The sequence below is a fragment of the Phoxinus phoxinus genome (assembly GCF_949152265.1).
Source record: "Phoxinus phoxinus genome assembly, chromosome: 5".
Lineage (NCBI taxonomy): Eukaryota > Metazoa > Chordata > Actinopteri > Cypriniformes > Leuciscidae > Phoxinus > Phoxinus phoxinus.
Window position 1 is genome coordinate 21,924,890 of NC_136880.1, and position 19,258 is coordinate 21,944,147.

Sequence of the window (19,258 nt, forward strand, 5' to 3'; positions counted from 1 at the left end):
TGTCTGACTTTGGGCTCTGAGTGAAATTTATTTAATATCATCAGCCCATGTGGCGCTGGAAATGCTGAACTCTGCTGACATGTGCTGTCTCGTATGCTTTGAGCCACACTTAACGGCCGATAAACAAATCAGGACGATTTCATTCACTTGTCCGTCTCCCTAATCAATCCACTGGCTCAACAATTAACCTACATAGCATGACAGGATTACCAGAATCATTTTCACACGTACAGCTTTTCTTGTAAATGACAGCAAATCTTCTGTGCTTTAGGGACAGTGGATTTTTGACGTGAAGCCACTGTTGGCAGTTTCGATGCAGATTACAGTCTCAGTTACATCCTCACGATTTAAAGCAGTATTCTCATTTACCTCAATTTCATGGACAGTGCCCTCATGCATCGCCAGAGCAGTGGATCTTTCCAGAGGTGTAAATTTAAGTCCAACTCCATTCCCTCCCATCCATTCATTATGAATGAGACAGGAAGAGAGCTTCTTGTGGCGGCCAGGTCCTCTCTTCCTCGCTGGTTTACTGCACAGTAATAAATAATAGCAGTCCTGTCCGTGGAGAAACCAGCCAGCTCTGGCAGCAGAGTGTTTCCAGTGCTTTAAAAACACCAAATGCATGAACGGGGACACATTAATGCACCACTGTGGATTCAATAAGCATCTCAACAGTTTTACTGGAGCATTTTGGTCAGACTGTTGACCTTAAAAGTGAAATTTAGCTGCAAGCTTGTTGTTATGGTTCCCTTAAGTGTCTGCTAACAATCCGAAAACCGTTGGGTTGTTAAGAAAGCTTTGTTTTGATGCTAGACATGTTTTCAGTTATAATGACGGCGAGTGCTTTGGTCACTTTCTAAAGTCACTTTTAGCAGTAAAACAGTGTAAGTGAATTAGCAGCTGCCACAAAACTGTTTTTTTTTTATGACAGTCTTTTCTGTTGCTCTTCATTATTGTTTTTCCTTTGACTTTAGCTGTTTCCATCATGTTTTTGTGTGCATTTTGAAGTATCACATCAGATACGAGTGATTGAGTGATAAATTCCCTTAATTCGCAAAAACGTTTTTACGCTCGTTTGAGGTGGTTTTTGACTTGTGCGAAAAAGAGTCAATGCGAATAATGGGAGATAGAAACGTATTAGCCGAATAAATTCTGACGTAGCGAACATTAAACCCACACGACTAATCGGCTGTTTCCGTTGATGCTGTTTTATTTACTGTTGGTTACTAGGTTACCAATACCACCGTCATCCGCTCGAACAACTTGATGAAAACGCACATAATTCGCATTAGTTTTTGTGCTGTCAAATATTTTGAGTGCTGTCAAATATTTTGTGTCTGCCCTCTATCGTATGCTTACGGTACATAGGAAAACATCGGAAAACAGCGCAGTGGAATGCAAAAATGCATTCTGTGTGAACGTCCCCCTAGTGTGCAATGGATGCCACAGGTTTGGCTGTTTCAAGCTAGATCGGTGTGGTGTGTGAACCACGTTCTCTCAGTATGAGCCAACTGTTAATGAGATGCAGCTAATTTAATATTCCAACTGCTAATTAGTGGATTAATCCTTTTATCAAGTGTGACCATGCAAGTGGAGGTCATTAAATTTCCTGGCTGGGAAAACGGTTGTGTATACTCAGGCTCCCTGTGGTAAACATTTAAATCTAATATCTTAACTGTGAGATCAGTTAGATGCTAAATCTAAAATATACTTCTGCATACTAATAATAAAATATAACTTTGCTCTTGAAGTAATGAATAGTAGGCTATATCTGACAAATGTTTAAAATGTATATACACTCACATGAACAGGGTTTTTTATTGTGCTTGATGCTAAAGACCCCCAAATATGATGATAGCCTTAGGAGGGACCCTTTTCATAAAAATGCTTTGGTCACACTTTAGATTAGGGTCTAATTCTCACTATCAACTAAATATTAACTATGACTTAAAGGGCACCTATTATGGAATTTTGAAATTTACCTTTCATGTAGTGTGTAACATAGATCTAAGTGAACAAAAACATCCTGCAAAGTTTGAAATATGAAAGTGCACTGTATATAAAGTTATTGTCTTTCAAAAGTAAGAGTCGAATCTGAGTCATTTTTATGAATCGTTAGAAGACCGAAGCTTTTTCTCTGACTAGATGACGTCAACTTGTCAAGTTATTTGAATACGATACGCCCACTTATTGCTCTCCAAGGCCAGCAGGGGAAAATATCATGGCGACGAGACGCTGTGTTCTGAAGTGCGGCTCAAAAGCCAACTTTTTCCATCTGCCCAAGGAGCATTTGAAGACTAAGTTGCAACAATTCACTATACCACAGAAGTATAGTCCGAGCCTTGTGCTTTGTTCGCGTCATTTTGAAGACGATTGCTTTTTAAATGCAATCAAACTTGGATTCGCGAGCTGGCTGATATTGAAGGAAGGTTCAGTTCCAAGTGTATTTGCATCAGCTTCCTCCTCCGTATCACAACCTGTAAGTGTTATTAATAATTTTTGCTTTTATATTTTATGTAGCATGCTTAATAATTATTTTGTTTGTTGTGTAAGCACCGTTTAGCTTCTAGGTCTTCAATGACAATTGTATTGAGATATGTGAAGTGTTTGTCGTTGTTTTCGGAGTTGTCTAAAGAATAGAGTAATAACTGTAACGTAACTGCATTTTTTTTTGTAAAAACGTTATGTTTATGCATCGGGCTAACGCAAACAAAGACTGATTGTGCTTTTACAATATGAACTCTGGGCTATGCTCGCTAACATAACATTAAATTATTTATCTTATTTTTCGTTTTTTACTACAAACTATAAAGCAGTGGACTATAATCATTATTATAATACAATTTAATTGATAAAAGCATCATTGTACTCCGTGTTAAAAATAAGTATTATCTCTGTAAACACTGCTGGGTCATCTGACCAATCAACGCAGATTAGCGTCGCGCAAAGGAGGGGTTTGAAAAACGAGTCGTTAAACGAATCATTTGGGAGTCGGTGAGCAAATCAGGTAAAAATAAATGCATATTATACGAAAACAAAAGTGTTTTTTGTCATTGCATGCATGTAAAACTGTTGTTGGGGACTCCCTAAACAACATTAGGAACATTTTAAATGTCATAATAGGTGCCCTTTAACTCCTATTTTAATAGTTAGTAAGGTAGATGATATATGTTAAGGTATTGGGATTAAAGGATGTAGACTATGGTCATGCAGAATTAATTAATAGGCATTGATATGTACTAATAAACAGCCAATATCCTAGTAATATGCATGTTTTTAAGCAAATAGTTAATAGTGAGAATTGGACCCTAAACTAAAGTGTTACCAAAGCTTTTATATGTGTGGGATTATAAAGACACATTGTTTAATGGAAATGAAATAATTGCCTAAGCAAAATATTTCCCAAAAATATCTGCCATATATTTACCATGTGTTAAGTTGACAGTGTATTTTTTCTACCCGTGATTAGAGTACAATTAAATAGTTCAACCAGCTTTTAGAAGAACGGATTCTGTAACGTTGCCCTTTTTGAATTGTATTTATTTGTCGTTTGTTAAATACTTATAGTTTTGTAAAAAGCAAAATGAAAAATTCTGTATGTTATCCTTTTTTTTTTTTTTTTCATGGACTTCTCTAGCACCCCCTTGTGGCTTCCTTCAAGTCTCTTGACACCCGTTTGAAAACCCTCTGGTCTAGAAAAGCCATTTTATTCCACAGAGTGGGCCACATACTCAGAGGAGGCACCATTTTGAGATCACAGATCATATTCTTGTGCATTAAAATACTGTTTTAAGATATTTGGTTGTTCAATCATGGGTTAATTGCCCATTAAAACATTATAAAAAAATACTTATTGAACTTAAATGCTGCAAATACATCATACACTACTTACGTGTTTAAATGTTTTAATGCAAAATGGCCAGATTTTATTAATTGTGAACAGAACTTAGTATTTCTAAGCGTTTTTGTATCTTTTAATTTAAATACTTTCATTGTCACATTAACAAACACAATTATCCCAAGACTAAGTTGAATCAGTGTTTGAGTCGCTAGACCTCAAATGTTGCCGAATTGAAACAGATTTGTGCTTTGCTTTCCAGCGTTGGTGATAAACGATGGATCGCAGGATAAGTCTGGCCTTGCGGATGAGGTGGGGAGTGAAGATGACCTGTACAATGAGTTTCGCAGCTCCTCCAACCGATTTGGACACCCAGGAGGAGGAGGAGAGCAGCTGGCCATAAATGAGGTACAACATACAGGTGGTCTGTGTGTTACTGTGTGTTTGTGCTCACAGATCGTGGTTCTGTTTCTCTGTCAATGGCAGGGCATTCACTTTCCCAAATTTTTCTCATAGAAGCATATTCCTTCCAACACTTAAAAGGCCTTGCGTTTAAAACCCAAGGACTTTCAGAGCCAAAACAGAACGTTTTTTTGTTTTTGTATGAAGATAACTGGTTTCAGACAACCTTTCAAGGCTCCACTTTAGTTTAGGATGTGCTCTTTATTTAGTGTTTATACATGTTGAAATTCAGTCACTGTAATTGAATAGTCTACTACCCATCTGTCCCTCTCCTGAGGCCTGAGACCAGCAGTATGACCTGCTGCCACTCTCCTTCTCCCATCATCTTCAGCATGACTGAGGGTGAATTCGTGTTGTTATCTACAAAGAATTTCAGAGAATATGCAGAATGTCGAGTTTGATATATGACTGTTTGGTATCATTAGCCGCTCAGTAACTCCATTCAGCATTTTAGTTAGAAACAGCAGAAAAATCTAATCAACGGCCAGGCCTCTGGGAGCTTGATGTGCACTTAATATTCCACGGTCAACTGTTAGTTTTATAACAGAGTGAAAGCAGTTGGGAAAAACAGCAACTCAGCCTCGAAGTGGTAGGCCACGTAATATTACAGAGCGGGATCAGCGCATGCTGAGGCTCACAATAGCCAATAGCTACAGACCCCCAAACTTCGTGTGGCCTTCAGATTAGCTCAAGAACAGTGCGTAGAGATGTTCATGGAATGGGTTTCCATGGCCGAGCAGCTGCATCCAAACCTTAAATCACCAAGTGCAATACAAAGTGTGGGATGCAGTGGTGTAAAGCAGACCACCACTGGACTCTAGAGCAGTGGAGATGTGTTCTCTGGAGTGACCAATCACGCTTCTCTGTCTGGCAATTCGATGGATGAGTCTGGGTTTGGCGGTTGCCAGGTAAACGGTACTTGCCTGACTGCATTGTGCCAAGTGTAAAGTTTGGTGGAGGGGGGATTATGGTGTGGGGTTGTTTTTCAGAGGTTGGGCTTGGCCTCTTAGTTCCAGTGAAAGGAACTCACTGTTCAAAGACAACTTTGTTGTCTGTAATACGTGTGTACACAATGAACACAATCATACAATTAACAGAAATTAACATACTTTGCAATGTTCAAAACAAAACAACAACAAAACACCCTGTCACACTGCAAAAATTGTTCAGGAATAGTTCATGACCAAGAGTTGAAAGTGTTGTCTATGCAAGTGGTTTTAATGTTGTGGCTGATCAGTGTATTTTAAAATGCAATTTTAAATGATGGATACAACATATACGGTAGTTTCGATCTCTAGCAGGACAGTCCATCCACATTTGCATTTAGCGAAAATGTAGGTTACTGTAATATTGGAAATATATTTTCTTGCCCCTGAAGAAATTAACTTAATTCGCCTTTGGCTAAGCCACGCCCTAGAATGTAGATTGACCAATCACAGCGGAGCCAAGAACGAGCTCCCACAGAGGGTCCGACACTTTTTCACAGCGCTCCATTGACTTTAACACAGGCGTCTCATATTTTTGGTCTCGGCAGGCTATTGTCTTTGGATTAAACTGTGTGGACGTCCTCAGTCAGCGAAACCCCTCAATGATCAACAAGCTCACTTTTGTGTGCTCTATTTTTGCTTTTAACCTTACTGTGAAGTTATACTAGTTAGACAGTTTTATGCTGTTTAGGTTATGATTTATGTTCTCTACCCTAATTGTTGATACGCTAGCACACGCTGCTAATAAATACAACTTTATACTCGCGTAGTCCGTTTGCTTTGTAATAACAATTATAGAAGTGAAGAGACCTACCCAGCTTTGCATGAACAGTGTTGCTCGATATTGTTAGTCCCAGCCTCCGTCTCCATTAGGATATGCGGTGGTTAATTTTTTTAACGTTAACTGTGACCGTTACGTTATGCGTTTGCCTCTATTTGGCTTGTTGTTGCTTGCGTTTCACCCGTATGTCTTGAATATAGCCTTCGAACGCATATTGCAGCCCCTTTTGCCTACTTCTATCGGACACTTTATTTGCTGCTTTATAAAAGTTTGATAAAATTTCAGCAGGAAGAGCTGTCACAGCATAAGCCATGTTGATACCAAACCAGAGCCCAGATGAAGTTGTCGGAGGTAGCAACAGTAACTAAGGGGGGCGGGGCTTAGCCAAAGGTGAATTGCATGTTTTGTCTTATTTTGCACTTCTAATGTATTTTTTATTATTTCGAGGACATTTGAAAATAGTTTTACTAGAAAACCAGACAAAAATACTTATTGTTAGCCATTTTGCAGTGCAACTACCCAAAGACCATTTAGAACACCTTAGCTACTGCATAGCAGCAACCTATCAACCAACCACAGTGATCTAGCAACAAGTTTTACATAGACGAGCACAACTCTAATTTTTTTTCTAAAAGTTCAAATATAGTTTTAGTGTTCATTACCAGTGTGTTGGAGAGAGTGAGTGATTGTTTTGCTTGTGCGTGTGTCAGAAAGACAGCTGCTGATTTGAAAGGAAGTATCGTGCTGTGTGACACTGTGACAGTGGGGATGAGGCTCTGCAGTCGAGAGAGAGAGAGAGAGAAAGGGAGAGAGAGAAAGGGAGAGAACAGAAGGTTGATGGAATCAGAGTCCTTTACTAATCCCATTAGTTGTGCACAAATTGATGCACGGGAACGAGACGAGTGGGAATGACTGCGTTAATCCTACCTCGCTGACACCGGCTCGGGTCAGGAAATGAAAGCTCAAGAGGTGTTTGGCACCTCATGCAGCCTTTAATTAATATCTCCAGCAGCACTAGCACTGCCTTGAGAAGACGAACAGGACGTGCTTGCTTTTAGACGGGAAGGGCGACTGACTGGCAGTCGGCTCGGCCAATGGAGACACACCAGTATAGAAAGGATGTATTGTGCTGCATTCTCTCGCATCCCTCCCCCCACCGTCGCCTCCCTCCTGCTGCCGCTAAATCCGGCCTCCGCTACTCTGGTATCCTGGATACGCTTCACAGCACCGCCAGCCGATTGGCTGGGAAGGATAAGAGGAAAAAAATCCGGAGCAAAAACAGAAGTCAATTCGGGGAGATGGATGGATGCTTTTTGCTAGTGCCGCTAAGCACAGATGCAGCAACCATTTCCACCCCTCAGGTTTGCGCTTTGCAAAAGAGACGGTGAAATGAGAAAGGATTCCAAGTGTTTTAATCAGATCCAAGGGAATTAAAACGGCCGTGTGTTCGAGCAGAGCAGGAGGACGAGAGCGAGGGGGAGGCAGCGGAAGGAGGACAGAAGGAGAAAAACAGACAGGAAGGGACAGAAAAAAGCATAGACGGAGAAGAAGAATACATGGAGGCGGAGAGACGCATCCACCCCTGCTCCTGACATCAGCAGTGCACGGGGAAAAGATTGAGGGGAGCAACGGACGAGGAGGAGGAGGAGGAGGAGGAAGATTCCGCGCACGCGAGAGAAAGAGAGAAAGGGCGAGAAGGGAACGGAAAGGAAGTGAGCAGGTAACTGTGGACGTGGAGGCTCTTCCCCCTCCCCCTCACGCTTCACAGAGAACACAGAGCGGATCCGGCCGAGACACTGTGTGCCGTCGAGCATTTGCGCGCAGACCTCTAGGCGAGGGGGCTTCCGGCGCCATGGCTCGCGGAGGCCAGCGAACAGCGTCTCGGCAGGGCCTGAGTCACTTCCTGTTGCGCTGCAACCTCAGCCCGGAGGCCCAGAAGGTGGTGGTGTTCGTCATCATGATGTTGCTGGTCATCATCAACGTAGTGCTGATGTTCCTGCTGGCCTTCCAGTAGAGCGCAGCCGCAGTGAGGAGAAAGAGCGAGGGGAGGGGTGGAGAGGAAGACGACGGTGAGGAGGAGGAGGAGGGAAAGTTGGTCCCTCTCGCTCACTCGTGGATGGGTTTTCGGGATGCAGACATCACAGTGCAGGTAACCAGAATGTGTGTGTAGTTGGCAGCATTCAAACAGAAGTAATGTGCTGAGATGGCACTGCGTGAATTATTCACCAGCCCGTAACCACTCTAGAGTGGCTTGCAGGGGTCAGTCTTTGATTTCAAGTCATCTAAAGGGCTTCTTCAGACGTTTTGTAAGCTTTTGTGAGTATGTTTGGGTGTTTATGTGTGAGACACTTTGAATGACGGTGCTTGTTTTTGTTGTATAACTGTCAGCTTGTGCCTTTAGCCCATGTGATGCGTTCTGTATGTCCAGAGGGATCTGCACAATCCTTTTGCTGGCAAGCAGGACTCTGCAGAGAAAGAGGTCACACAGATGAGCTTGACACGGTTATGCTGGGGTTATTGCTCAGTAGAGCAGCATGGCGTCTCAGTGAGGAATACACATCCAGAAGGAAATAAATTGGCCAATGCACTTGGCATAGTTTGGGTCAGCAAAGAATGTTCTGTATTTACTCTGATAGTGAAACATTTGAACATACTGACATGCTAGTTTTAAAAACCTTATTCATTCATGATCAGCATATTTTCATGACTTTTTGTTAAATGTTTGCAGAATATGCTCCAGGGCTTTTTTCCTGATAGTGTCTTCAAATAAACCAAGAAGCTGTAACTCACAGGCTGTGAAGAGGAGGCACATGGGAAAGTATGTGGGTGTGTCGCTAGGCAACAGGGTACATAGGCACAGATCTTGTGATGAGAATGCAGGGCTCTGGATTCAGGGGGTGTATGTTCACTATTCAGCCTTCGAGTCCATCAACGCTGTGTGGACCGAGAACGAAGTGTGATGATTACATCAGCACCAATAGATCACGTTTAGCCGTGCAGTAGAGTTTAATGGAGGCTGTTGAGCTTGCCAGGATTTCACTTCATTTTCGCAATCGCCAAGCTGAACAGTGTGGCAATACATCACCCCACTTTTTGTTTTCTTTGCCAAACCAATCCTTGCGAGCAAAAAGCGGAAATGTAAAATGACCACTTAGGGGAAAAAAGCAGACAGCAGACAGAAAAGGCTTAATTTGGCAATGCTTCCTCCAGTGATACATTGCAGTTTGGTTTTGGTTAAGTGCACCGAATGAAGGGCTGTGTGTCTTTGCTTGATAACACACTATGCCACTGAGATGCTGGAGCAGACTGTGAAATTGAATGCTCTGTATTGTTGCACAGTGAAAACAATTCACCTTTTGTCACCAGATGTTAGATGTATTGAGTATTGTGTATATGTATGTATAGGGGTTGTTGATCAGTAAAAAAACACACAAGTTTCTCTAATTTATCTCGATTAATCACACCTAACATTATATTGTGTACTGATAAATATATTTTCACATTGAATCTCCATATTAATGTGCGAATTTATTTATGGGGATATAATGAGTAATTATAGTCATTCGACATCACAGTATATATTTGAAAACAACGCCTAAACTGCAAATCATCATGTTTTTATATATCATGTACTGTATTAAAAATGATAGAACATTCAAATATTATAACAACTTTTAATTTAAGTGAACTTAAAACAAGAAATTGAAGAGAATCAATATACACTACATCAACACAAATAAGAATAATTCATTTCATTTATTTGCACAAATATATAAAAGTAATAAATAGTCATATTTAACTACATCTGTCATGCAGTATGAAAATTGTGTACGTATATTGTTTAGTTTTGAAATGATGCATGGAAAGATTAAACTGACATGTATTAATGGTATTTTGCTAACATTTTAATTAGAGACTATTACAAATTTCATACAAAACGTGAAATAAAAATTGCATTAAAATCCTCTCATTATTCAGTGTTGCATATTTTTATAACACCAGCAAAATCATACCAGATATATATTGTGAATATTCAATATATCGCCCAGCCCTAATGCAAACTGCATGCTGCTGTACAGTGTGTATTGAACAGAAAAAGCAAACAAGTATAAAGGCCTGTTCACACCAAGTACGATAACTATAAAGATAATGATAAAGATATAGTTATAAAAATCTTCTTAATATTAAATAATAGCAGTTCACACCACAGCTATAACGATAACGGCACAGAGAAACAATATCGATGGAATCACTTTCAGAAAGATTTTATCCAGCGGATGAACAGTAAAAAACATTGACAGCCAATCAGAATCCATCCTGCTGTAACAAGCTCAAGCATTTAAAGTGACAGACAAGCACGCGCTTATCGTTCTTGGTGTGAACGGGCCTTAAGAATATAAGAGAATGAAACCTCTCAAATGAAACCTTGAGTAGACATTTTCATGCACACACATGTTGAAGATCCCTGTAGCTCCAAAACATTCAGTTTTGCCTTCATCTTGTGTTTGTCAATAGCTGATCAGTGATGGCAGCGTGTGCGCGGAGGCTCTATGGGACCATGTCACTATGGACGACCAGGAGCTGGGCTTCAAAGCTGGAGACGTCATCGAAGTAGTGGACGCCACAAACAAGGAGTGGTGGTGGGGCCGGGTGTTGGACAGCGAGGGCTGGTTCCCCGCCAGCTTCGTTCGGGTAAAAGAAAGCTGACTTCCCGCTCATAAAAATAAATTAGATTACGGTCACATTATGTCATCACGATTACATTAAGCTACATTGAGGGTTCTTCGATGCACCTCTGTTCTTTTTGCCAAGGGCATTGATAAAAGGAACTGCACTTTCAACATTTAGCAGAAAATAACAGACATTGTGTCATAGTTTAACATCGTGAACTAACCTATAACCATTGTTATTGATAGTTACGGGTGAACCAAGATGAGCCCATGGAGGAATACTTAGCCCATCTAGACGGGGCCTCGGAGGGGGGTGAAGCCAGCATGGGGGGCCCTTTAGGGCCCGGCCTGCCCTGCAAGGAGCAGATGAGAGCCAACGTCATCAATGAGATCATGAGCACAGAGAGGGATTACATCAAACACCTGAAGGACATCTGTGAGGTCAGTTAACCACATGACTCTGATCGATCGGTTCTACCTCAGTATGTAGATCTTGTTACCGTCTATAGAGTAACCTGGCACTGTGTTTACATGCTGAGAGAACGACTTGATTCACATCAGAGTAGCTGTTTTGCGTAATCCAGCTATACCATTGCTTGACATAATTACCTTGGCTTCCAGGGCTATATAAAACAGTGCCGGAAGAGGACAGACATGTTTACCGAGGAGCAACTGCGCACCATCTTTGGCAACATCGATGAGCTCTACCGCTTCCAGAAGAAATTCGTCAAAGCCTTGGAGAAGAAATTTAACAAAGACCATCCTCACCTCAGCGAGATTGGCTCCTGCTTCTTAGAACAGGTAAGCTGAGTTTCGATGTAGGCTTTGATGTAGGGATACCGTTTTTTACGCTTGGATTTTTATTGTGTTCTCTTCGCTTGTTTCCATCCAGCAAACAAACTTCCAGATCTACTCTGAGTATTGCAACAACCACCCCAATGCCTGCGTTCAGCTCTCCAAACTGATGAAGATCAAGAAGTATGTGTTCTTCTTTGAGGCCTGTCGCTTGCTCCAGAAGATGATTGACATTTCATTGGATGGATTCCTGCTTACTCCTGTTCAGAAGATCTGCAAGTACCCACTGCAGCTGGCTGAACTGCTGAAGTACACCAACCCACAGCACAGGTACTTTGCTGTATTTTTCGCAGCATTTTTGAACGTCATCTCACCCTGTCTGTGGAACCAGGACTTAGTTCTCTTTTTAAAAAAGCCTTACATTGTTTTTATTGGCAGCTATTCATTGCACAAAAGGTTCTTTATACTGGAAAAAGGGTCTTTAGATTTTTTAATGTTTTTCACATTGAGAAAAAATGGTTCTTCACTGAAAGATTTTTTTTGGGGAGATTACAAAATGGGTCTCTATTCTATTCTTCAAGTGATTCTATTGCATCACGCAAAAAAACAACAACAACAACTTTGGAACCTTTGTTTTTAAGAGTGTAGTTAAATAATAGATGAAATTATTGATTGAGAATTTGTGTAGATGCCACTTCATGTATGCAATGATGGAAGAGATGCAGAGGGCTCGTATACACTTGGCATTAACATGTGACCTGCATCTGCATGTTGTCTACATACACTGAAAAGACAAGTGTAAACATGTTTGTGATTGGAATGTTATCTGATCTGTGTGTCCTGGTACATAGGTGGTTGAGGTGTAATGTAAAGTAAATCTAGCCATCGTATCTGCATTCACAGGTTGATGTCACAACATCATATAAATCGCTGCACATAGTTGGGTGTTTTTGCAAGACAATCGAGGGCGGAGTAGAATGCATACTGAATATAGATAAAAGCAGGGCTGCACGATTTGGGGAAAATGTCATATTGCGAATATTGAGCTCATATTGCGATTATTGAGGTCAATATTGCGATTGCCATATAATAAACAAATGGTTTCATGAGTCAACTTGCTTGGTTCTCATGGAAAATGCACACACAGATTAGTGATAATGCTGAAATGTGCATTTCTCAACTCTAACTAGCAACAACAACTAAATGAATAATAACACCTATAATGATCAATAAGGCATTGATGTCTGGATAAAAATGCAACATTACAGTGATTCCGTCATTACAATTGAAAGCTATCAATTTAAAAAAAAAACATTTATTAGGCTTCAAAAAATATAACAACTTTTAATTTAAGTGAACTTCAAACAATCCTCTCATAAACCCATAAAAAATAAACCATATTTACCTGTTCTCTTCCTGTCTAAAAGGTAGGACATACAGAAATTGAATAAAGTCATCAAACAGTCTACGCTGCATAAATTATATATAGACTAATCCTTATTAAAGTTACAAAAGTTCTTTAGTCAAGAGCACTGAGTGTTTTTCTTTGTTCCCTTTGTTCTTTGATTAACTTTAACAACAGAGATAATTAGTCGCTAGCTGGCTACTGTGTACTGTCCCTTTAAGACCAGCCGCTGCTGACAGAGACGCGGATCTCACACGAGTCACAACTCTTTACGTTCATCGTAAGACTGCTCTTATGTTATGAAGATACTCGACAAAAAGACATTTTGGCATAATTGTGTGTTTTATTGTTCGTTCAAGCGCGAAAGAGAGAACTGTATTCTTTCTGGCGTGCTGTCTTGTGCGCACGCACGATACTAGCGTGAGTCTTTCTGTGTGTGTGTGTCACAGGACATTCACAGGCAGCGCGCTCTTTTTTGTCTTGTCACACATGAACGGTTTAAAAAGCATTTGCATGAATAAGAGCGGGATCCTGTAACACTAGCCAAAGGATGACAAAAATGAACAGAGACTGCATTAATTGCGTTAACAACAGTCCTAATTTGTTTATTTCATATAAAATCGCAGCATTTTGCGTCATATAATCGCATAGGCTTGACATTGCGATTGCGATATGATTAAGCGTGCAGCACTAGATAAAGGCTCCTGAAAGTAACACAACCATTCATTGTAAACGATGTGCAAGTGTCCCGTAGACCCATATGTCTCTTTTTGCCATTTTCACATTTTTGCTTATTGGCATTTTACAGCTATACAAAATCTCATATATTCTACTTTTCAGAGATTATAAGGATGTGGAAGCTGCCTTAAACGCAATGAAGAATGTGGCCAGACTGATCAATGAGAGGAAGAGGCGTCTGGAGAATATTGACAAAATCGCCCAGTGGCAGAGCTCTATAGAGGACTGGGAGGTAAATCACAGGAGCATCATGGGTGTAGAGTTCACACACTTGTTCACTCCAGGTATGTGTGTGGTCTCACAGGCTCTTTCTCCCCTTCATTAGGGTGAAGACATCTTGAGCAGGAGCTCCGATCTGATTTTCTCAGGAGACCTGACCAAGATCTCCCAGCCACAGGCCAAAGGCCAGCAGCGAATGTTCTTCCTCTTCGACCACCAATTGGTTTTCTGTAAGAAGGTCAGTCACTCGCCAGGCCAGGGAGAGCAGAATCACTGTTATTTATGACAGATGTTTTTTATGTGAGTGGCTCTCAGCAGTATTAAAGTAGTTCCTGTCTTGATTGGTACCCCAGGATCTGCTTCGGAGGGACATCCTGTACTACAAGGGTCGGTTAGACATGGATCAGATGCAAGTGGTGGATGTAGAGGATGGGAAGGAGAAGGACTTTAACGTGAGTGTGAAGAATGCCTTGAAATTGTGTTCTCCCGGGGGAGAGGAGGTCCACATCCTGTGTGCCAAGAAACCCGAGCAGAAGCAGCGCTGGCTGCGAGCCTTTGCAGATGAACGGGAACAGGTCCAGCACGACCTCGAAACAGGTGAACAGCACTTCTTCTGTCAGGCTCTTAGAAGCAGAACGAAAAGCATTGATTTTATTGTCCACAGTCTTTAAATGGATTATTTTTAGATTTTCCTACAACTCATAATGCATCATTTGTTCTCCATAAACAAAAATGGACATAACCTGGCCAGTAAGCAACCACCTAGCAATGGCCACCAGTGTCATATTTTTCATTAATATTATTTATATACTATTGCAGTTTTGGTTAATATTTTTTATTTTATTTTATTTTTCAGGTTTCGTTTTAATTACTTTTATTTCAGTTTTTTTTTTGTTTTGTTTTTTTATTTATCCCAGTTAGTAATTCTAGTGCTTCCTCTCAGTTTGCGATAACAACCAAACTATCACTAATGTACATTCAAACAGTTAGCAATGCCATTTGATCATATACGAAGTTCTGTCATGAAACTCTAGATGGCGCAGGCTAATAGGTCCTTTAACTCAGCCTCCTCGTGATTACATCGTTATCTATAGGGCACAGCTGATTGGTTCCTGCGTATCAGTATCTAATGAGCTCACGTGCTCAACCTTCAAATACTTGGTCAGCATTTGCCTTAGCAGTGCAGCGTGCTTCAGAAACCCTCCACCTTCCCCAGCTCCACCTGTATAGATCTGCTACGGGTAATTCATGTACGCTATATTGTACAGCAGCAGCAGCATGTCTTACTTGCTCACAACAGTGTGTCGTGTCGTGTATGTATTGGCAGTAGCAAGTCCTGTACTTGTACAGCAACAATTATCAACTGCAACAGCACTAGCAGCAGCGTAGCAAATCTATTCCGCCAAGACCAAACATTTCAACATTGCCATATCCATTACCATGCCGAACACTCCTAGAGTTGTCATGACAGAAATATTTGTAACGTTTGTATTTATATTTGCTGATCTGTTCAGCATTATATATTCGTTAATGACAAACGTGTCAGTTCTGCACAGTTGATTAAGAATGATAATCTAGAAGTTTATCAATGTTTTTGTTTGTCCTCCAAACAGGTTTTACGATCACAGAGGTCCAGAAGAAGCAGGCCATGTTGAATGCATCTAAAAGTCATCCAACAGGGAAGCCCAAAGGTGAATTTCTTCCGTTCTATTATGTATGATTATATGCTAGAGAGCCCTGCTTTCAGGATACAGTGTGAAATCACTTCAGTTTATCATGTAGTGAATGAGTTGTGCCATGTGTGGTCACTGTTCATCTGTTCACAAGCACGTGTTTGATTATGTTTGTGTGTTGTTTCATCATTACCGCACTGCCCTGGAACAGCATTAGCTTTACGGCACCTTGTGGCACTCAGATCTCCATCACTTCTTCACCCTAAAACGTCCAAGTGCCTACGTTTTTCCGAACCTTCTGGACCTCTGGCTCCCAGGGCCACCTTAACTTCACCTCTCCTCCCTGAAGGCCCTCAGCGTAGGCAGGGGCGGGGGGTTAGGGTGCCTCCTGGGGTCCTGCGCAGGGCAATATCCTGGGTGTCCTCTCAAAGTAGAGAGCCGATCGAGTAGTCCAGGGTAATTCCAGAGTGTGTTAGTGTGACTTATTCGCTTATTTAACTGAGGCTGGGTAAAAATACAGATTTTCGGATTATCGGGATCTTCTTTTGAATGATATTGATTCTTTGAGTTGTTGCAGTAACGTGCAGCACAACTGGTGTAGTCGGATTAATGAATAAATGACTCTTTTATGCCCGGTTCTTTTTACTGAATCAAAAACATAGAGCACAACCAGTGTAGTCCAGTTCAGAAACAAATGACTCTTTTAAACCAGTTCTTTTTAATTAATCGATAACATACAGAGCAATCAGTGTAGTCTGATTCACAAACAAATGACTCTTAAAACCGAGTTATTTTTAGTGAATCAATAACAAACAGCACAACCAGGGAACAACCGGTTCTTTTTAGTGAATCAAAAACATACAGAGTAACCAATGTAGTCGGATTTACTAACAAATGACTCTTATTAAATCTGGTTCTTTATGGTGAATCAAAAACATAGAGCACAACCAGTATAGTCCAATTCACAAGCAAATGACTCTTTTAAACCAATTCTTTTTAGTGAATCAATAACATACAGGGCAATCAGTGTAGTAGTCTGATTCACAAACAAATGATTATTTTAAACCGGCTCTTTTTAGTGAATCAAATTTTTGTTGTCTGATTCACAAACAATCATATAATAAATAACCATTTTACATAAATGCATTTTAAAGTTTTTTTTTTTTTTACAATTAATTTGTTAATAATTGGCAATTGAACTGCACAGTTTAGGCCATGTTGATATTATATGAATTATTATTTTGTAATGTACAAAATGTACAGCATTAGCTGAGAGAGAATCGCTTTCATATAAAAGATCAAACCGAATCAACATCAGAATTCAAAACGAATCAGGAAATCTGTATCGATACCCAGCCCTTTATTTACAGTAACTGTTCTAGTTTACATAATTCACTGGCAACCCCTACTTCCTAATAAGTACACACTAAAACCACTACAGCATAACATTCAATAATATCAGACCGAAACACCCTCGTCTACTAAACCAACATGTCTGCATGTCCCAGACAGCAACATGGTGTCGGCCCACATGTGGAATCCACACGTACCAGATGTGGGCCGACACTATGTTGCTGTCTGGGCCGTGTCCTGTTCTCTAATGAGAGCGACTGAACTCTCAGGTGTCCTGACCCCTTGTTTCTGTCCTCCTCCCCACAGCTGTGACCAGGCCCTACTATGACTTCCTGCTGCGTCAGAAGCACCCCACGCTTCCCACCTCCCTGCCCCAGCAGCAGGTCATCATGTTGGCCGAACCCAAACGCAAGACCTCCAATTTCTGGCACAACATCGGACGCTTGACACCGTTCAAAAAATGAGGGACATTCGCGGCTGTGCCTGAACTTGTGTTTTTATCCCAGTGTAACATGTTTATTTTTATTGTCCAATTGCGAAAGCACTTTATGGGTTTGTTACAATCACAGCATCACTCCCAGACGTTGTCGAAACATCGCGGGAGGGGCGTTCCTGCTACGTTGTCCGGCTTCTACTGCTCAACCGCTCCACTTCCCGACTAACACGACTACTGCTGCAAGTTATCGTACGGACACGCTTCATCAAAAGAGCCCCGCTTGAAGAGAGGACTTCTTTATATGTCGGTTAATTTATTTTCAAGTTTTCAATGTATGCCAGCTATCCACAGTGCCCAACTACTAGCTTTTGTATGTAATTTGATACTTTTTGTGTAACCCATGATCAAAGTTTCAAGTTTCAAGGGGTTCCGCACAAGATGAAAGTAGACCGTGCCGAGATTTATTACTGTATTAACTTCCTCAAGGCTGTCACCCGAAGTCCGTCGATATCATGCCAGTCTGTGTATGCAACTATCAACTTCTCCGAACGTTCTCCTCATGAAGCTTTTGACGACGTCCCACCGGTACTCACCGTTTCAGATGAGTGTTTTCATGTACGTGCTCATATGATTCTGCCTAATGACTCCTCTGTAACGAACTTCTCTCTGAAGTGCCATTCCAAACGTAACCCGGATGTTGTGATGGGGGGTTGCATGAATTTGCTGTGAAACTCGACATTTTCGACCCAAAATAAAATTCTCAATATTCTGTCATTCTGACAGATAATGGTACTATTAAATGAAAGAGTATCTTTGACGGTTGTCAAATATGTATATGATTATCTTTGACCACAAAACCAAGTATGTTAATAAAAAGCATTTGTAAGTGTTATGAATCTGACATTTGGTTAGCGTAAAACTGATTTTATGATTGCTGATGTTGAAATGCTTTCTATTCCAGCTTAATGTGCAATGACTACTATTATTTTTGCACAATGAACAGCCCAGCCAGTGTTGTTTTTGTATTATTTATATACTATTATAGTGTTTATTCAAATTTTAAATGCGTTTTTATGTTATATTTCCAGATTTAATTTTTAGGTTTTTATTTGTGCTTTTGTCATTTTTTTTTGTTTATCATTAGTATTAGTTTTCTTTTTAAACTTGATTTTAGTTAGTTGAAAAGGCAACATTTCTCATTTAAGTTTTTAATCCAATATTTTTTACATTTTTTTCAATCTTTACTTCAATTAATGAAAGCAATTTTAATAGTTTTATTGTTAGTTAATAACAGCTTTTGCTATCTATCTATCTATCTATCATTCATTGTTTTTTTTGTTTTTCATTTAATCTTTATTTCAATTAATGAAAACAACTTTAAGTTTTATCTTTGGTTAATAACACAGCTTTTCCCAAACAATGGAAGACAAAAGAAGTGTTTCCACACAGTGTCAATATTGTTGCAGTTCTGTTTGGTGCCACTGCAGTGAAATCGCACTCTTCTTCACTATTCATGAGATGCATCTTAGTAGACACTTGCTGCAGTGTTTACGTTTTTATCTTTACTAAATGAAAATACTGCCACCAAGTGGTCAAGATTCATACTAACATATCAGTAAGGACGGGCTCTGCTGTTACTATGGTTTTTCAAAATTAGCATCCAGTGTGTTCAGCTTTGTCCGACCTTGAAACAAGACAATTATATTAAGCAATAAGACATAAAATAAATATTAGGTTAGACTTTATTTTAAGGTGTCCTTGTTACAGTCGAATTATACATTCACATGCTTAATAATTCCCAAGACATACTTACGGTAAGGATTAGGGTTTGGTTCAAGGTCAGTTGCATATAATTAAGCATAATTTACTGTTATTACTACAGTAAGTACATGTATAATGGAC

General features: G+C 40.3%; 1 protein-coding gene across 7 annotated transcripts in view; it reads left to right on the forward strand.

Moving 5' to 3' along the window:
• The window catches only part of arhgef4 (Rho guanine nucleotide exchange factor (GEF) 4), an 83,379-nt gene extending 65,122 nt beyond the window's left edge, over positions 1 to 18,257 (forward strand). For 6 of the 7 annotated variants that reach the window (XM_079611646.1, XM_079611647.1, XM_079611650.1 and 3 more), the window contains 10 exons: positions 4,101 to 4,246; positions 10,583 to 10,759; positions 10,984 to 11,178; positions 11,359 to 11,538; positions 11,630 to 11,862; positions 13,778 to 13,907; positions 14,001 to 14,132; positions 14,248 to 14,491; positions 15,508 to 15,585; positions 17,227 to 18,257. In XM_079611646.1, the coding sequence (XP_079467772.1) occupies positions 4,101 to 4,246; positions 10,583 to 10,759; positions 10,984 to 11,178; positions 11,359 to 11,538; positions 11,630 to 11,862; positions 13,778 to 13,907; positions 14,001 to 14,132; positions 14,248 to 14,491; positions 15,508 to 15,585; positions 17,227 to 17,384 (1,673 nt within the window). In that variant the 3' untranslated portion in view covers positions 17,385 to 18,257. Of the gene's footprint in view, positions 1 to 4,100; positions 4,247 to 7,315; positions 8,217 to 10,582; positions 10,760 to 10,983; positions 11,179 to 11,358; positions 11,539 to 11,629; positions 11,863 to 13,777; positions 13,908 to 14,000; positions 14,133 to 14,247; positions 14,492 to 15,507; positions 15,586 to 17,226 lie in introns of those variants that run through there. The other variant, XM_079611652.1, reaches the window with a different exon arrangement.
• Positions 18,258 to 19,258: the final 1,001 nt, after the last annotated feature.